This window comes from Leptidea sinapis, chromosome 43 (assembly GCF_905404315.1).
Source record: "Leptidea sinapis chromosome 43, ilLepSina1.1, whole genome shotgun sequence".
Lineage (NCBI taxonomy): Eukaryota > Metazoa > Arthropoda > Insecta > Lepidoptera > Pieridae > Leptidea > Leptidea sinapis.
In genome coordinates, this window is record NC_066307.1 from 5,923,425 (window position 1) to 5,939,923 (window position 16,499).

The following is a 16,499-nucleotide window of genomic DNA, read 5'->3' on the forward strand; positions in this document are numbered from 1 at the left end:
AACTTCCTGCTTTCGAAGTAGGTTTCCAACGACGTTGAGCTTAAATAATACGTAATTTAATCGTTAGAAAGAGATAATATTGAGAATAATTTTGAAATGAGTTCTTTCCCACATCAACTGTGTAATTGAATCAGGTTTTTTTTTATTCCAATAAGGGACGAGACGAGCAGGACTTTCAACTGATCAATGCAGTGCCCCTCAGGATTCTTGAAAAACCCAAAAACTCTGAGCGGCAGTACAATTGCGCTCGTCACTCTGAGAGATAAGGTATTAAGTCCCATTTGCCCAGTAATTTCACCAGTTACGACGAGCTTCAAACCGAAACACAGAAATGTTTACACATTACTGCTTCACGGCCATCTATATCTATAATCTAGCCGGCATCTTGTGCAAAAGAGCCGACTAATAATAAAAATTTGGGTAATGTAATAATATAATAACTATTTTAAAATTTATGAATTATATAAAATATAAAAAAAACATCTTCATCTAAGAGCTGTTGCAGAACCTTATAACGTGTATAAATAAAACCGATTCTATGTTCCAGTCGATATATTTTTCCGTTTCGCTTGTTGTCGGATGAAATTTGCGAAAGCAATTACTCTACCGCTGCTATTTTTTCGAATTTTCATCATAGAAATAGCCCACAAGCACGATTGGCATTTGAATTTTGCTACACTACTTCAAAGCTTCAAAAAATGTAATTGATACTGTTTAAAGTAAAAGTTTTACTGTACATAATTTTAAGTGTAAAGATGCAAGGTATTGTAAATCTAAATGTAATGTTTTAGAAGAAAAGTTTCAGCTCTGCGGGCTTCTCTTGCCAAAGTTTGCTTCGGGCAGTTTTAATTGGAAATGTTAAGACCCTGAGAACAATTATTAAGCAACGAACTTTCTTGAGTACTGACGTACAAGAAGTACAAAAGCAAGTACTACAAACAAGCCACAAGAACGGATTTATAGGAGATACTAGCTGATGCCCGCGACTTTTTCCGCGTAGAAGGGTTTTGAAAAATAATAAGCAATTTTAGAATTGAAGATTATCTCATGTCCTATTCCAGTTCCGGCTCCCGTTTTCGCTCCTGTTCCCAACATATTATATGAATCTTATTGCGAGGCAGATTGCTACAGCTCATCGAGGTTAATTTTAGTTTTTCACTAGGGAACCATGTGTTTTTCCGGAAAAAAATGTAGCCTATAACCTTTCCCAAGCTCTAGTCTATCGCTGTACCGAATTTCATCAAAATCAGTCCAGTAGCTCCAGTGTAAAAGCGTCACAAACAAACTTACATTTATAATATTAGTAGAGATAATAACATAACTATCAGGTTAATAATGTTGTCACGTAGTCTATATCACGTATATATCGTATTACGGCCGTTCCCAATATACTGTCTACAGCTGTCAATAATGTGAAGCTGTCCCAATATACCCGATAAGTCTGTATTATATATTCTTATCGCCTTATGTTGGGACGCGTGAACTGCAATTTCCATACAAACTTCTATCGCTGGTAAGCTATACGTCGTAAAATTGTTTTTTTTTTATAATAATAAGGGACGAGACGAGCAGGACGTTCAGCTGATGGTAATTGATACGCCATGCCCCATGCCCATTACAATGCAATGCCGTTCAGGATTCTCAAATAACCCAGAAATCCTGAGCGACACTACAATTGCGCTCGTCACCTTGAGACATAAGATGTTAGGCCTCATTTGCCCAGTAATTTCAATAGCTACGGCGCCCTTCAGACCGAAACACAGTAATGATTACACATTACTGCTTCACGGTAGAAATAGGCGCCGTTGTGGTACCCATAATCTAGCCGGCTTCCTGTGCAAAGGAGCCACCCACTGGTAATTGATAGACAGCGTGTACGGATAAGGTGAGTTACCGTCGATAAGTTTATTGGGACAGAAAAGTCAACGATAGTTACGATTTTTATCTCAAGTAAGACATAGACTGAATATTGGGAACGACCGTAAGCCGAGTAAAAATTGACAGATTGGGACCAATAATGAAAACATGTAGGGGCGTAAAACAGGGAGACCCGCTAACGCCTACAATCTTTATATCAGTCCTACAAGATAGAATGATTCATCTAGACTGGGATCAAAAAGGCATTAACATAAATGGGAAAACTTATAAATTCGCTGATGATTTTGTATTCTTTTCAAGATCAGCTAAACAATTAGAAGAAACGGTATCAGAGCTATGTGAAATAATCTACAGTATAGGATTACAATTAAATACAACAAAAACCAAAATAATGACTAACACAATCCAAACTCCTATTGAAGCTAGGAATTCAAAGATCTTAGAATACGCAGATAACTATATATATATATCTAGGAAAATACATTTCAAGATAAAATTGACAGAAGAAGAAACATGTCATGGCGTAAGTTCTGGAGCCTAAACTAAATTATAAAATAAAAACTTCCCTTGAAATTGAAATGGAGAGTTATGGATGGGTGTCTGCTCCCCTGTATGTCTTACGGTTCACAAACCTGGATATTAAATAAATATAATAGGGATAATAAACAGAAGACCCAGCGGGCAGTGGAAGAAAGTATCATGAATATAAGAAGGACGCAAAAATCAGAAATAATCCGCAAGTACACGAAAGTGAATTCAGCATATAAAAAGACTGAAATGAAAATTGGCTGGTCATGTGGCCAGATCAATAGATGGACGGTGTACAAAGCTGGCTCACGAGGCAAGAAAGCCAGAGGACGTCCTAAGGACAGATGAATTGATGAGATCATAAAAATTGCTGGAGAAAACTGGACTCAGAAAGCAAAGTCAAGAACAACCTGGAATTTGTTGGTGGAGCCCTATACCCTCCATGTGTTAGTTAAGGAAATAAAAGGGCTTAATTACTATTATTATTATATATCGTATATATATTTACGTATATATCATGTAAAAAATATGGAATAGGCCTACGTGATTCACTAAGAGAAACTAAGATAACTCACTTTTGAGTGTATTTTGTGTAGTGATTGAAAACATTACTCATCATAAACGCTCACAACAGAATCTTTAGAATGAATGAAAACGTCTGATGAAGTAACACATTTTTTAAAGTTGCTTTACGAAAATTATGCATCTAACATCTAGCAGACAACTTACAAAGAAAATTATAAACAAAAATAAGCGGAATCAAGAATAGAATATTCAAAAATTGGGATCGGTCTGTCCGCTAGCATGAATGGTCCTATCACAATTTATTTCGTTAACTCTACTACCACTCGGACCCAACTATAAATGGAATGGTTCATCAATAAGACTTAAAGAACAGATAAAATATGTGCCAATTTTATTAAAATCCGAGCGTACCTTTTAACATTTTACCTTTGTAGCGTATAAAAGTTATTGAGTTACGTGTATGATGTTCAGTGCCCAATATATGTATAGTTATTTTATTTATCAAAGAATCGCAATTGAAAGCAATTCCTGCACGAGCTTGACTCTCATTAATAGCCATCATTTTTCTATAAATTTAATATTGTGAAGCTCATAATTTTTGAAGTATAAACTTAGGCTTAGGCTCGCTGTGGGTTTTGAATGAGACTGAAAAGTCACACTTGGCTATGTAATACTCGATCGGGTAAAGTCGGCTCAATTACATATTGCTGGAGTGCAGGAAAAGTCGCTGTCGCGGTATCGAACTAGCCGACACTCTGTAAAAAAGCCTCCCACTAATAAATGTGCTTTTGTTCTTTGGAAGTAGATTTTTGTTGTTTGGATTTAATTTCTGTACATAGAGAACAGTATTAAAAACAGAGACGAATTAGACGGTAACGGCCATTCCCAATATTTTAGTTCCCAATACTATCTACAGATAGAGATAAATTGCTACCTTCTACTGTCAGTACTTAGCTGTCAATAATCTGAAGCAGTCCCAATGTAACCGATAAGTCATTCTTATCACCTTATATTGAGACGCGTGAATTGCAATTTCCATACAAATTTCTATCGCTGATAATATATATCGAATAAACGTCGTCCCATTGAAAGATAGCGTGTACGGATAAGGTGAGTTGCCGTCGATAAGTTTATTGGGACAGAAAAGTCAACGACAGTTACGATTTTTATCTCAAGTAAGAGATAAATTAATAATTCTTAATTCGGCTGAGGGAGCGCGATCAGTCAAAGCAAGCAGATTAATTTATTCACAACCATTTGTAAGGACTATTAATCGATAGACCGCTGATCCACATCTAGGTGACGATTTTGGTCGGAAAAAAGGAACCTCACCTTCGCCATCGAAAGCAGAGTAATGACCTTACAATAGTGCTTAGCTTGTGTAGCGTTTGTGTTTGTGTAGGTCACAGTAGACATAGTACATATGTCTACTGTGTGTAGGTGTAGGTGTCACTTTCGCGATGGTGTTCAGTATCACCTAGTGGCATGCCTCCCTCACGAAAGAGTTAGGGTGAAGAGGTCGTCTCGTTCAAAACATTATTTTAAGTAAAGTATTGAAAGCATTTTAAATCTATTTTTTTTAGTTTGATGTGCCTACCTGAGTGCGTTTTCAGATGAATACGGTTGCTATCTAAGCGACACAAATCCGTGCCGTCAAGCTCTATTACATGTACACGATTTACTCACGGTCGCCCGGCGGCGGCGAGAGGTGGTCGCAGAATTATCGAGGCACAAGACTGAAGTCTAACGTCGCCGTTTTGCACCCGTGTTCATGTGAACAAGGCTGTGCAAATCAATGCATTACTGCAAAGACGATTGCCGCGATTGTGTTTTTAGTGGACAAGCACGGGCAACACACGGTTACGGCGCGGTGCTGTGCCATGACGTGGAAGCTGTCATTGAAACTCATACATTTCTACTTAACACAACACGGTGACCGTGCCATAACAGTACGTATGTGAAAAGGCACTAACTGTTCTTAATCCCAACATAATTATTGAAATCAATACTAAAATAACGACTGTGAACACTGTAAGTGGTATTTTTACAGTAAATATCTTTCGTTATTATTGTTACACTGTAAGTTTTACAAATAAATAAAATTAAATAATCCCGAACAACTGACAAAAATCTTTCTTAATTATCGTAGTACACCATACTACACCGCATAACACTACTAGAGTGTTTTGTTTGAAAAAAACTGTTTTGTTAATATAATATTTAATCTTAATGTTAATGTTAAGGGAATTGATATTATAATAATGTATTTCCATCGAATTGTGTGACCTCCGGGCGGAACTGCGGTGGGGTGAGGGGAGAACCTCGTGACTGATTGACACTTGTCACTAATGGTACATTAGTTTATCAAGTTTTGTGATCTATTCACGGGACATTGGCTAAATTGTGGTGCATCTTCACAGAAGCCACAGTACGAAGAATAGAATAGAGTTAACGACTAATTAAATATTTTTTTTATGAAAATAAGGGATGAGACGAGCAAGTCTTTCAGCTGATGGTAATTGATACGCTCTGCCCATTACAATGCAGTGCCCGGTCAAGATTATTGAAACCCCAAAAATTCTGAGCGGCACTACAACTGCACTCGTCACCTTGAGACATAAGATGTTATGTCTCATTTGCCCAGTAATTTCACTAGCTACGGTGCCCTTCAGACCAAAACACAGTAATGCTTACACATTACTGCTTCATGGCAGATATAGGCGCTGTATATGTGTATATATAAATATATATATTGTACTTTGACTATATAAACTCGAGCGTAAAAATTCCGTTTTATTCAATACCCACAGAATTAAGTGCTCCCCAGCACGCCTAAAAGGTCTCTTAAATAAATTGAATCTTCGTTGGATTATCACTCTCTTAAAAATTAAGCGAAAATCTAATTCAATGATGGATATCCTGTAACTACCATTAAAATATCAACAATTTGTTATTTTTAAAGTAATAACCCTCTATACTGGGATAAGCTACACAAATTAAGTATGATAACAAAATTTAAAAACGATGCGGGACTCGAACCCGCGACCTCTCGAGGTACATGCGTCCGCTATTCTGGGATTAGTTACAAATAAGTGAGGGAAGATGAAGCCACAACCTTGGAGTTGAGCAAAGATATATCAAGATTTATGAACTTTACGTCACTTTCGAGTCCCACATCGTTCATAAAAAAATTGTTTTCAAATTTAATTTGTCTATCATTAAAATGGTTAACACGTAAAAAATTTCCAGACACTAATCCAATAATTAATAATAATAATTTTATATTTGCGAAAAACTGCCACCAAATTTTTTACAATTACAATAGATATGAACAATTAACATTCAATAAAGAAAATAAAAAATAACAATACAAATGTTAAAAAACAATAAAGACAGAGATATGAATGCTTTAAAACATGTAAGGATTATTTAATAACTAGAAACCGAGGCAGCAACGCGATTCGCAAAACGAAAAGTTCTCAGCAAACGTTAGGACGTATAATTAGGTAAAGTTTATTAAAAGTATAAAATTCATCGTAAGCAAACGTTGATCAATAATTATTTTAATCAAATACGTTGTATTTTGCGCAGGTCTTGACAGCAAAACACAAAATTGCCTTGAGATAAATTTCAAAGTTTACTAATTTATATAATATAAATTAATCGTATCTTTAAAGGTCCCTCCTAATTGATATTGTGATAGTTGTAATTTCTTGGGTAAAATTTTGTTTAGTTGGTTACTGTAATGTCAATTTATATATTAATTGAAATTTTAGTTTTGTTCGTAAGTAATTAGAAAAGCTTAAGGCGGTTCAGAATAGGCATCAGACTTCCAGTTGGAATAGAATTCATTGAGGCTGTTCAAAGCTTACATATTTTATACGTCTAGATAGAGTCTCTTACTGTTAGACAACCGATAACACGAAAGGTATATTAATTTATTGTGCCTGACAAGCTACGCTTTACACTCGCGATTTGTATGATACTTTGCGTAAGTGAGCGTGCATTGCTCAAAATTCGATAATTCCACCATTGCACGACACGCCACAAGTTAGGATATCATCCCCACCATCTGGATGTGTGGCGGTCCTCCACAGTGCGGTTTTCAAGGTGCTTTCTTCCACGTACTACAAAGCTGTGGAATGAGCTTCCTTGTGCGGTGTTTCCGGGACGATACGACATGGGTACCTTCAAAAAAAGCGCGTACACCTTCCTTTAAGGCCGGCAACGCTCTTGTGATTCCTCTGGTGTTGCAAGAGAATGTGGGCGGCGGTGATCACTTAACACCAGGTGACCCGTACGCTCGTTTGTCCTGCTATACCATAAAAAAAATGGAGATATGTCGTAAACTTTAAAAACTAAGTCTACCTAGTATAACGTATAAAGGAGCTTCGAAGTTTTTATTAAAAATATGAATTTTCTCTGTTTATGTAAGTAGAGGTCTTTATAGTATTTGTATGCGTGGCAGTGATATTACTACCGAAAACAACATTAAATGTTAACAAAGAACTTTTGATTTGAATCAAATATGTAATTATAGACTCGAGATCACAATAATCTACCGCTTCAATACTAATAATTGATTAATACTGGAGTATATTATTCTTTTGTGTTGAGTAACTTTCATGTACTTTTTATAAGTAAGTTGATCTCATCAAATTATGTTATTATTTTAGTATGTTCCGTACCAGACTCTTATATTATGTAGATTTAACTAAACTCATTGCATTTTAGCATGGTCTCAAATTGTGTTTTATACCTAAGAGTAGATAAATTATTTAAAAATTTAAAAAAAAATATTAAATTTTAATTTTATAAACATTATTTGTATTAAAATAATTTTTAATGTATCATTTTCATGTCTCCCATCTGGATGTGTGGCGCTACTCCAAATTGCGGTTTTCAAAGAACTTTCTTCCACTTACAACCAAGCTGTTGAATAAGTTTCCTTTAGCGGTATTTCCGGGACGATACGACATGGGTACCTTCAAAAGCGCGTACACCTTCCTTAATGCTCCTGTGATTCCTCTAGTGTTGTAAGAGAATGTTGGCGGGGGTGATCACTTAACAACAGGTGACTCGTATGCTCGTTTGTCCTCTTCTTCCATATTTTTTTTATTTATGACTATTAAATTTTACAGGCAAATCAGGTACCTGAAAAAATTTTAAACTTGCTCAAACTAAGATTAGTACAATATTATAACAATCCTAAAACTATACTAAACGTGTTTATCTCCCATAATAGTCTAATGTAAACAACCAGTTATTTACAGATATTTTTACGACGAGACGAGCGGGAAGTTCAGCTAATGGTAATTGATACGCACTGCCCATTACAATGCAGTGCCGCTCAGGATTCTTGAAAAGCCCAAAAATTCTGAGCGGCACTCCAGTTGCGCTCATCACCTTGAGACATAAGATGTTAAGTGTCATTTGCCCAGTAATTTCACTAGCTATGGCGCCCTTCAGACCGAAACACAGTAAAGTTTACACATTACTGCTTCACTGCAGCAATAGGCACCGTTGTGGTACCCCTAAACTAGTCGGCATTCTGTGCAGAGGAGCCTCCCACTGGTTACATTAAATAATTTGTTCACAGAGTTAGCCTACGCACAATTATATGTATATTATGTTTATCAAGTTTAAAACTTTATTATTTATGTTCGCAGCCAGAATAATTTCGCTTTCTCATATATCTTAATATAATAATAACCTACGTAAAAGAAGAAAAGTAATTAATTTCGTACATCGTAACTTTAAAAGTATCCAACCCCAAAGCCCAAACATAAGTTACATATTAACTTAAGGAGCTTTGTAAACTGAAAACTTTTTTCAAGTCAAAGTTACTTAGCCGTGCTTTGTACGATCAAAAGTGTTTAAAATTTTATATAAACACTTATATATATAAAAATATATTGAATTAGTAAAAAATTCAAAGATTTTCTTTCAAAGTTTTAAAAGTTCTAATAGTATTCCACACTAACTATGCCTATGTTTTATTTTTATCATAATACCTTTTTCAATATGACGACAAATTAATAGAATCGCACCATCATAAATGTGATGTACATTTATCAGTGGGAGGCGACATTGCACCGGATGCCGGCTAGATCATAGGTACCACAATGGCACATATTTGTGCCGTGAAGCAGTAATGTGTAAGCATTATTGTGTTTCGGTCTGAAATGTGCCGTACCTAGTAACATTACTGGGCAATTATGACTTAACATCTACGTATCAAAGTGACGAGCACAATTGTAGTGCCAGTCAGAATTTTTGGGTTTTTCAAGAATCCTCGTCTACTGAGAACAATCCTACTCGTCTCGTACCTTACTGTCATAAAAAAAACATTCACTCAATTACATCATTAGGACTGTTGCCCTAGCAATCGTGTTAATTATTATTACTTCGAATACAAAGGAGGTTACTGGGCGTAGGAGGTTTTTATTTATTCGCATTAAAAACTATTTATTTTTTAGGGTTCTGTACTTTAAAGGAAAAAATAAAATCGTAATACGGCTTCTTTTTTTTCGTCAGTCCGTCCGACCGTCGGTCAAGACCCTTTATCTCGGGGACGCGTAAAGGTGTGGAGTTTAAATGAAAATGAAATACTCAGGTCTACAGTCTCTTGAATCTGTGAACTGAAAATTTCTCAGCTGTCGTAAAAAAGATACAGCTGTTTATGGCGAAAAAACTTATATTTCGATACTCTCCAGGGAATCAAATTTTACAGGTTTTTTTTCCGTCGACTTAGAACTATGAAAATTTGGCAAGTCTTACACTACAACTACCTATACGGAAAATCTGAAAACTATATATTGTAACTAAATCATAAAAAAATTATTTTCTTTCAATGCTATTTTTATATTATTGAACTAATTATTAGTATGTAGTATACAGCACTTTTATGTGTTAGATATTGCATTAAACAAGAGTATTTCATTTCAAAAATCTCTACAATTATCATTGTTGAAATTTTGTAAAATTTCACTTGACTTACTTTTAGACGACATAAAAAACATTTAATGTATCTCTTTATTTTCAGAAAAATAATGGAAAATTTAACCCTCCTGAACATCAGTTCTCTACTCATACAAGAAGTGCCATCGAGTGTCAGCACTGTTATAGTGAGGAACAAAACTGTGAGCAACGCCTACGAATGGAGATTCGTACTTCCTCCCTACTTCCTTATATTCATGCTGTCTATATCTGGCAACTGCCTCGTGATAGCGACTCTGGCAAACAATCGACGAATGAGGACCGTCACTAACGTGTATCTGGTGAATTTGGTAAGTTGATTACTTTACTTGAAATTTTAACATGAGTTAATGTAACCAATGGGCAAGATACTCCTTTTTTATATAAGAGAGGCAAGCGGGCAAGAGGATCACAGGATACGGAGTCAATGACAGTCCATGCCCACAGCGCCCATGGACATCCGCAATAACAGACGTCACGGTATGTTACCGGCCTTTAAGGTGGGTGGGCTCTTTTCTTGAAGGTCCCTAAGCCCTATCGTTTCGGGTAAATCAGCAGATGGTAATTGATTTCCTAAGTCAATTCAAGTCAAAAACGCGGTCAAATGGAAGAATCTGGTACTGGGCAGTGCCCGCCAAGAATTGGGAACAGTACTCCATGTGAGGCCGAATTTGCGCCTAATATAGTTGCAAGCGGTGGCTTGTAGTGAAGTACTGTCTCGCCTTACTTTCGCGTACACAAAGCTTTTTAGAGGCCAGTTTGACATTCTCTTTCAAGTGACCACGGAACTTAACGTCACTCGATTTATTGACGCTGAGTATGCCATACAAGCTGTATGTGTGTGACAATGAGAGAAGTGATATCGAATCGAGGATATAATACTAAGGGATACTTTTAACGGTGAGCGCACTAATTTCTGTCTCCTTACCACATTAGTCTCCTTACATTGGACAATTTGCCCCATTGCGAGACTTAGATTATTAAATTTTTAATTAATATAAACTAAAATTGTACCTTAATCAAAAATACTGAGGAAAGACTAAAATTTATAGATTAAAAATAAAGTCAATTCCTGGCAACACAATGTGTAAATATTTTTTTTTAATCTAAAATATATCTTCTTGTCTAGCAACATAGTTTTTGTTTGTTTCCAAACTTTTATCACAAACCCGGGAAACATATCACTAAAACTGTCAATACTTTGATCAACTTTCGGAAAGTCGTTGTATGTGAAAACTATCTATTATGAGTGCAAAAGTAAAAGTGCGAAGGTTTTACTTTGCGGTTTTGGTTTGAAAAGTCAAGTTGTATATAATCTGTAGAACTGAAGTGCGATCTAGATAATCGATGTAACTATGCCAATATTAAAATATTTAAATAAAACACTTTTAAAAGATTAAAACGCGTGTAATTGTAACTGTGCTTTTACATTACATTTTTAGCGTAAAAGTTAGATTTTTATTTTTGTTCTCCCGATGTTTCAAGACCTTTCCAGATATCATTTTCAGGGGGACTGAAGATGAAATGAGCCAAAGATCATTACTTATATCTTCTTCATCATATCATCTCAAATCTAATGTAAGAACATAGTAACAATTATATGAGTTTTAATACTTTAAAAGTTTTTATTTAAACGTGTAACACTCGCGTTAATGAAAAAAATTGTATTAAAATATACAAATAAATTATTACGAGAATTGTTAAATGTAATGGGTGTATGACTTTACATTACAGTCTTCAAAATAGCTAAGCGAGTGATCACGACGTGAAGTTTGTTATCGAATTCATCAGTAGATTATGCTGGGCTTAAAATAGGATTGAACTTAGATTAGTTTAATTTCGTATTACTCATTGGCAGCCTAATCATAAAAACCCTTGAATCTTATCATTGTAGATACTTTTAATTAGATTAAATATTTCGTAGGATGACGGAATGGTTGAGTTTCCAGAGAACGGTTGAGGCTGAACCCGAAAGTTAAATTTGACACTTCGATAGTGGGAGCTTCTCATTTTAGTATATTATAATATAGTCGCATTATAAAATTTCCGTTTGTATAGTGACGTAGATAATGTAATTAGTGAGGTTCCATTGGTCGTATTAGCGCTCTTCAACAACACTTCCCTTAATACCACCAAGTATAAAATATATATTATACTGAGTCGAGAAATCTCGAGCGATTGCGAATTCCACGTTTATCTGATAGGCAAAGGCTAATTGGCTTCAAAGATACTGAGCGTCATAAGTAGAGCACAGTAATACTTTAACGGCCGTTCCCAATATACTATCTACAGATAGAGATAAATAACAACTACCTTTTACTGTCAGTAATTAGCTGTCAATAATCTGAAGCTGTCCCAATATACCCGATAAGTCATTCTTATCGCCTTATATTGGGACGCGTGAATTGCAATTTCCATACAAACTTCCATCACTGGTAAGCTATACGTCATTCCATTGACAGACAGCGTGTACGGATGAGGTTAGTTACCGTCGATAAGTTTACTGCGACAGAAAAGTCAACGATGGTTACGATTTTTATCTCAAGTAGGAGATAGACTGAATATTGGGAACGGCCGTAAGACGGCTCACATTCCAGGGCTCTACAAAGCGCAGATCCTGCCACATATAAAGTATTGTTATTATCACTGGTGTGGCGCACCACAGTATCAGCTCGAACCATTTGACCACGTGCAGCGCAGTGCTGCTTAAATTGTCGTGGATCGAGAGCTCTATGAATGGAGAGACCTCTCTTTATTCTTTATTTAGTCTTCTACCGCATTTACCACGGGGAGTGTTGCGAAGACCTGATCCCTACCGCCGAATTCCACCTTCACACGACATGTTACTCATTATTATGATATCATCCCCACGACATGTTTGGCGTTTCCCTGCAATGCGATTTGCGAGGAAGTATTACCCACGTAAATCCAAGCTGTGGAATGAGCGTCTTTGAGCAGTGTTTTCAGGACGGCACAACATGGGTACCTTAAAAAAACCACATACACTTTTCTAAAAGGCCGGCAACGCTCCTGTGATTCATTTGGTGTTGCAGGACATTGTGAGTGGTGGTGATTACTTAGCAACAGGTGACCCGTATGCTCATTTGTCTACCTCTTCCAAAAAAAAACACTTCCTATCGAAAACGTACCACGGATAAACTTCTATTTTAACTCGAGGACTGTAATAATTTACATAATAAGGTGTGATCAACACTTCATATCCATATAATTATCAAAGTTATTTCGTAACTCCACCGGAATTAATTTACGGCCGTTTTCAATAACCTATCTATCCTTAGTTTAACTTACTAGAGGTAAACAAATCTGTCCTTTTACGCTTACTTACATTTTAATTCAGATAGCATTGGAATATAACTATATTGGACATAACTTTGGATAGATAAGATCTTGTCGTTAAACGGTGACAGCAATGTATCCGTAAGATAAACTAAGGATACATAGGTTATTGAAAACGGCTGTTAATGAAAAGATCTTATCGATCCATATTTATGTCCAATATTAGTTATAGTCCAATGCTATCTGTCGATAGGTTATTGAAATGTAAGTAAGCGTAAAAGGACAGATTTGTCTACCTCTTAGTTAAACTAAGGATAGATAGGTTATTGAAAACGGCCGTTAATAAATTTTCCTACTACTATGATAAACTTACTATAAAGTTCACTGAAATTTTGTCAGTCGAGAGTTAATAAATTACAATTTAGTGTTCTCAACATGATTTCGAAGTGGCTTCCTTAATAAGATGTTATTATTTTATAAGCTGTTTACAACAACAAGATGTCAAGACGACGCTTGTTGACTTAAAATATTGTTTACAGGCGATATCAGATTTCCTCCTGGGAGTATTTTGTCTTCCATTTACGCTTGTTGGACAAATATATCGACGCTTTCTTTTTGGGGCCACACTCTGCAAATTGATACCATTCTTACAAGGTATGTAAATTATCTTTTGTTATTTATTAAATTTAATTAAATCTGTTGAAATTTTTATACCATTCATAAGATAGATAGTATATTATGTTTTTGCCATTTAGTAAAAATATATAAAAATCACTTAATAAATACGCCATAAACCAGTGGGAGGCTCCTTTGCACAGGATGATGGCTAGATTATGGGTACCACAACGGCGCCTATTTCTGCCGTGAAGCAGTAATGTGTAAGCATTACTGTATTTCGGTCTAAAGGGAGCCGTAGCTAGTGAAATTACTGGGCAAATGAGACGTAACATATATGTCTCAAGGTGACGAGCGCAGTTGTAGTGCCGCTCAGAATTTTTGGGTTTTTCAATAATTCTGAGAAACACTGCATTGTGATGGGCAGGGCGTATCAATTACCACCAGCTGAACTTGCCCGTCTCGTCCCTTATTTACATAAAAAAATACGACTACACATTGAACATGCATTTACTTATGCACTCCTATGAAAATAATTTCATAAAAAGCGTAACCTTATAACATTATTGTTATCTAATATATAAAATTCTCGTGTCATGGTGTTAAACATTGAACTCCTCCAAAACGGCTTGACCGATTCTCATGAAATTTTGAGTGCATATTGGGTAGGTCTGAGAATCGGACAACATCTATTTTTCAACCCCCTTAATGTTAAGGTTTGTTAATTTATTTTATTTTTTTATACATTTTTTTTTAAATTTGTTTGATTATGAGTCAGCATTAAAATATAGATACAACTTCAAATTTCCACTCATCTACGATCAACAGTTACTTTTGTATCGTGATTTTAATATCGGCAATACAACGTTTGCTGGGTCAGCTAGTAATCTTATAATATTTTTCAATTTCATCGCTTCTTTTATTTCCCTAAATGCAATGCAAAGTTAATTAAAAATGATATAACAGCTTCTTCGCAGCTTGCTGGTAGTATTATAGTGAATTCGCTTGAAAGTAAACAATCCGATTTTTTTTTATTTAACTACTAATAAATCCAATTGAGGGGCTATAACAACAAGTTTTGTTGGTATTTTACTTAAGCTTATGCAATGTTTTTCAACTTTTATTGTAAGTAGAGGTATTTTGTAAGTATTTTATGAGAATATAATATTATGTTTTTCTTGTTATTTGTTTTTATTTTATGAAAATAAGGGACGAGACGAGCAGGACGTTCAGCTGATGGTAATTGATACGCCCTACCCATTCCTCAGGATTCATGAAAAACCCAAAAAATTCTGATCGGCATTACAATTGCGCCCGTCACCTTGGGACATAAGATGTTAAGTCTCATTTGCCCAATAATTTCACTAGCTACGGTGCCCTTTAGACCAAAACACAGTAATGTTTACAAATTACTGCTTCACGGCAGAAATAGGGACCGTTGTGGTACCCACAATCTAGCTGGCTTTCTGTGCAAAGTAGAGGCTCCTTGGTAGTTTCGTCACGCTTGCTTAAATGTCACATGTTTCGATATCATGGGGCTGTTCATTTCCTTTTTGTGGCTGAGGGAAGTGATAGAGGTCAAGCACACGTGTGATTCCCGTGAAAGGGCGCTACTTATAATAATAATAATATTGACACACTTTTCACACAAATTATCTTGCCCTAAGTTAAGCATATATAGCCTGTGTTATGGGTTACAAGATAATGATATAATAAAATACAATATACTTACTTAAACATACATAAATACATTTAAACATCCATGACTCGGAAACAAACATCCATATTCATCATATAAATGCTTGCTCCTACCGGTATTCGAACCCGGGACTTCTTATGGTAGATGTATGACTTTGTCATTGAGAACATTGCTATTTTTGTAAAATTTAAGGCTATATTTTCTCCAAATACTTTACAAGATGTTCGCATAATAATTTAATTTATTTACAGTTTGTAGAATTTATGCATTATCAATAATTATTTAACGATGAAGCTGTTAATATTGATTGACAAGATTGGCAATGAGATTTCTGCCACTTCTTCTCAATAAAGCTTCTGAAGTGGTTGTAAAGTTATCCAAATGTTTTGAGTTTTCCTTAGTGTTAATTGGGACTCAGTGTTTGGCGAGTCAACATGTCCTGAGGATGCCTCGTGTAGAGGAGAAACAGGTGTCGAGTTTTTCAAGAGTCAATTGTTTTAAGACAAATATTGACGGAATTAACAATAAGGAAAACTCAAAACATTTGGATAATTATGGATTTCCGCAAAGTAACGCCTAATTCAATAAAAGTGGTTGTAAAGGTCTCTTACATGATTTTCACATTTAAAAGTGTCATTTTATCAAACCTACATGAATAAATAACTAAGTCTGAACTTTAACATTAATCTAAAAAAATAGAGTAGTAGATAGTAATATTATTAACATAATTTATGTAATTATTTTCCAAGTTAAGGTTGAAAGGTTCATTTAGAAATTATGCTCGCCTGAGAAGTTTTTCTCGCCATTTAATGGAGCTATATTTATCTATTATTATTAATTTGTGATTTATGGTGTGTACGTATTTAAGTATACTTGTAGTTTTTTATGAAATAGCGGGATAAAAGAGGCTACCAGGTCACTTAATTGTAACCTAATACTTATTTTTTACTGATTAGTAAATTAACGTCAAAACTGCAAA

At 35.3% G+C, this 16,499-nt stretch overlaps 1 protein-coding gene across 1 annotated transcript in view; it reads left to right on the forward strand.

The window, feature by feature from the left end:
- The window catches only part of LOC126977018 (cholecystokinin receptor-like), a 101,548-nt gene that overhangs the window by 21,441 nt on the left and 63,608 nt on the right, over nucleotides 1–16,499 (forward strand). Inside the window, exons 2-3 of the mRNA XM_050825670.1 lie at nucleotides 9,977–10,220; nucleotides 13,746–13,860. Coding sequence (XP_050681627.1) covers nucleotides 9,984–10,220; nucleotides 13,746–13,860 — 352 coding nt within the window. The 5' untranslated portion in view covers nucleotides 9,977–9,983. The remainder of the gene's footprint in view (nucleotides 1–9,976; nucleotides 10,221–13,745; nucleotides 13,861–16,499) is intronic.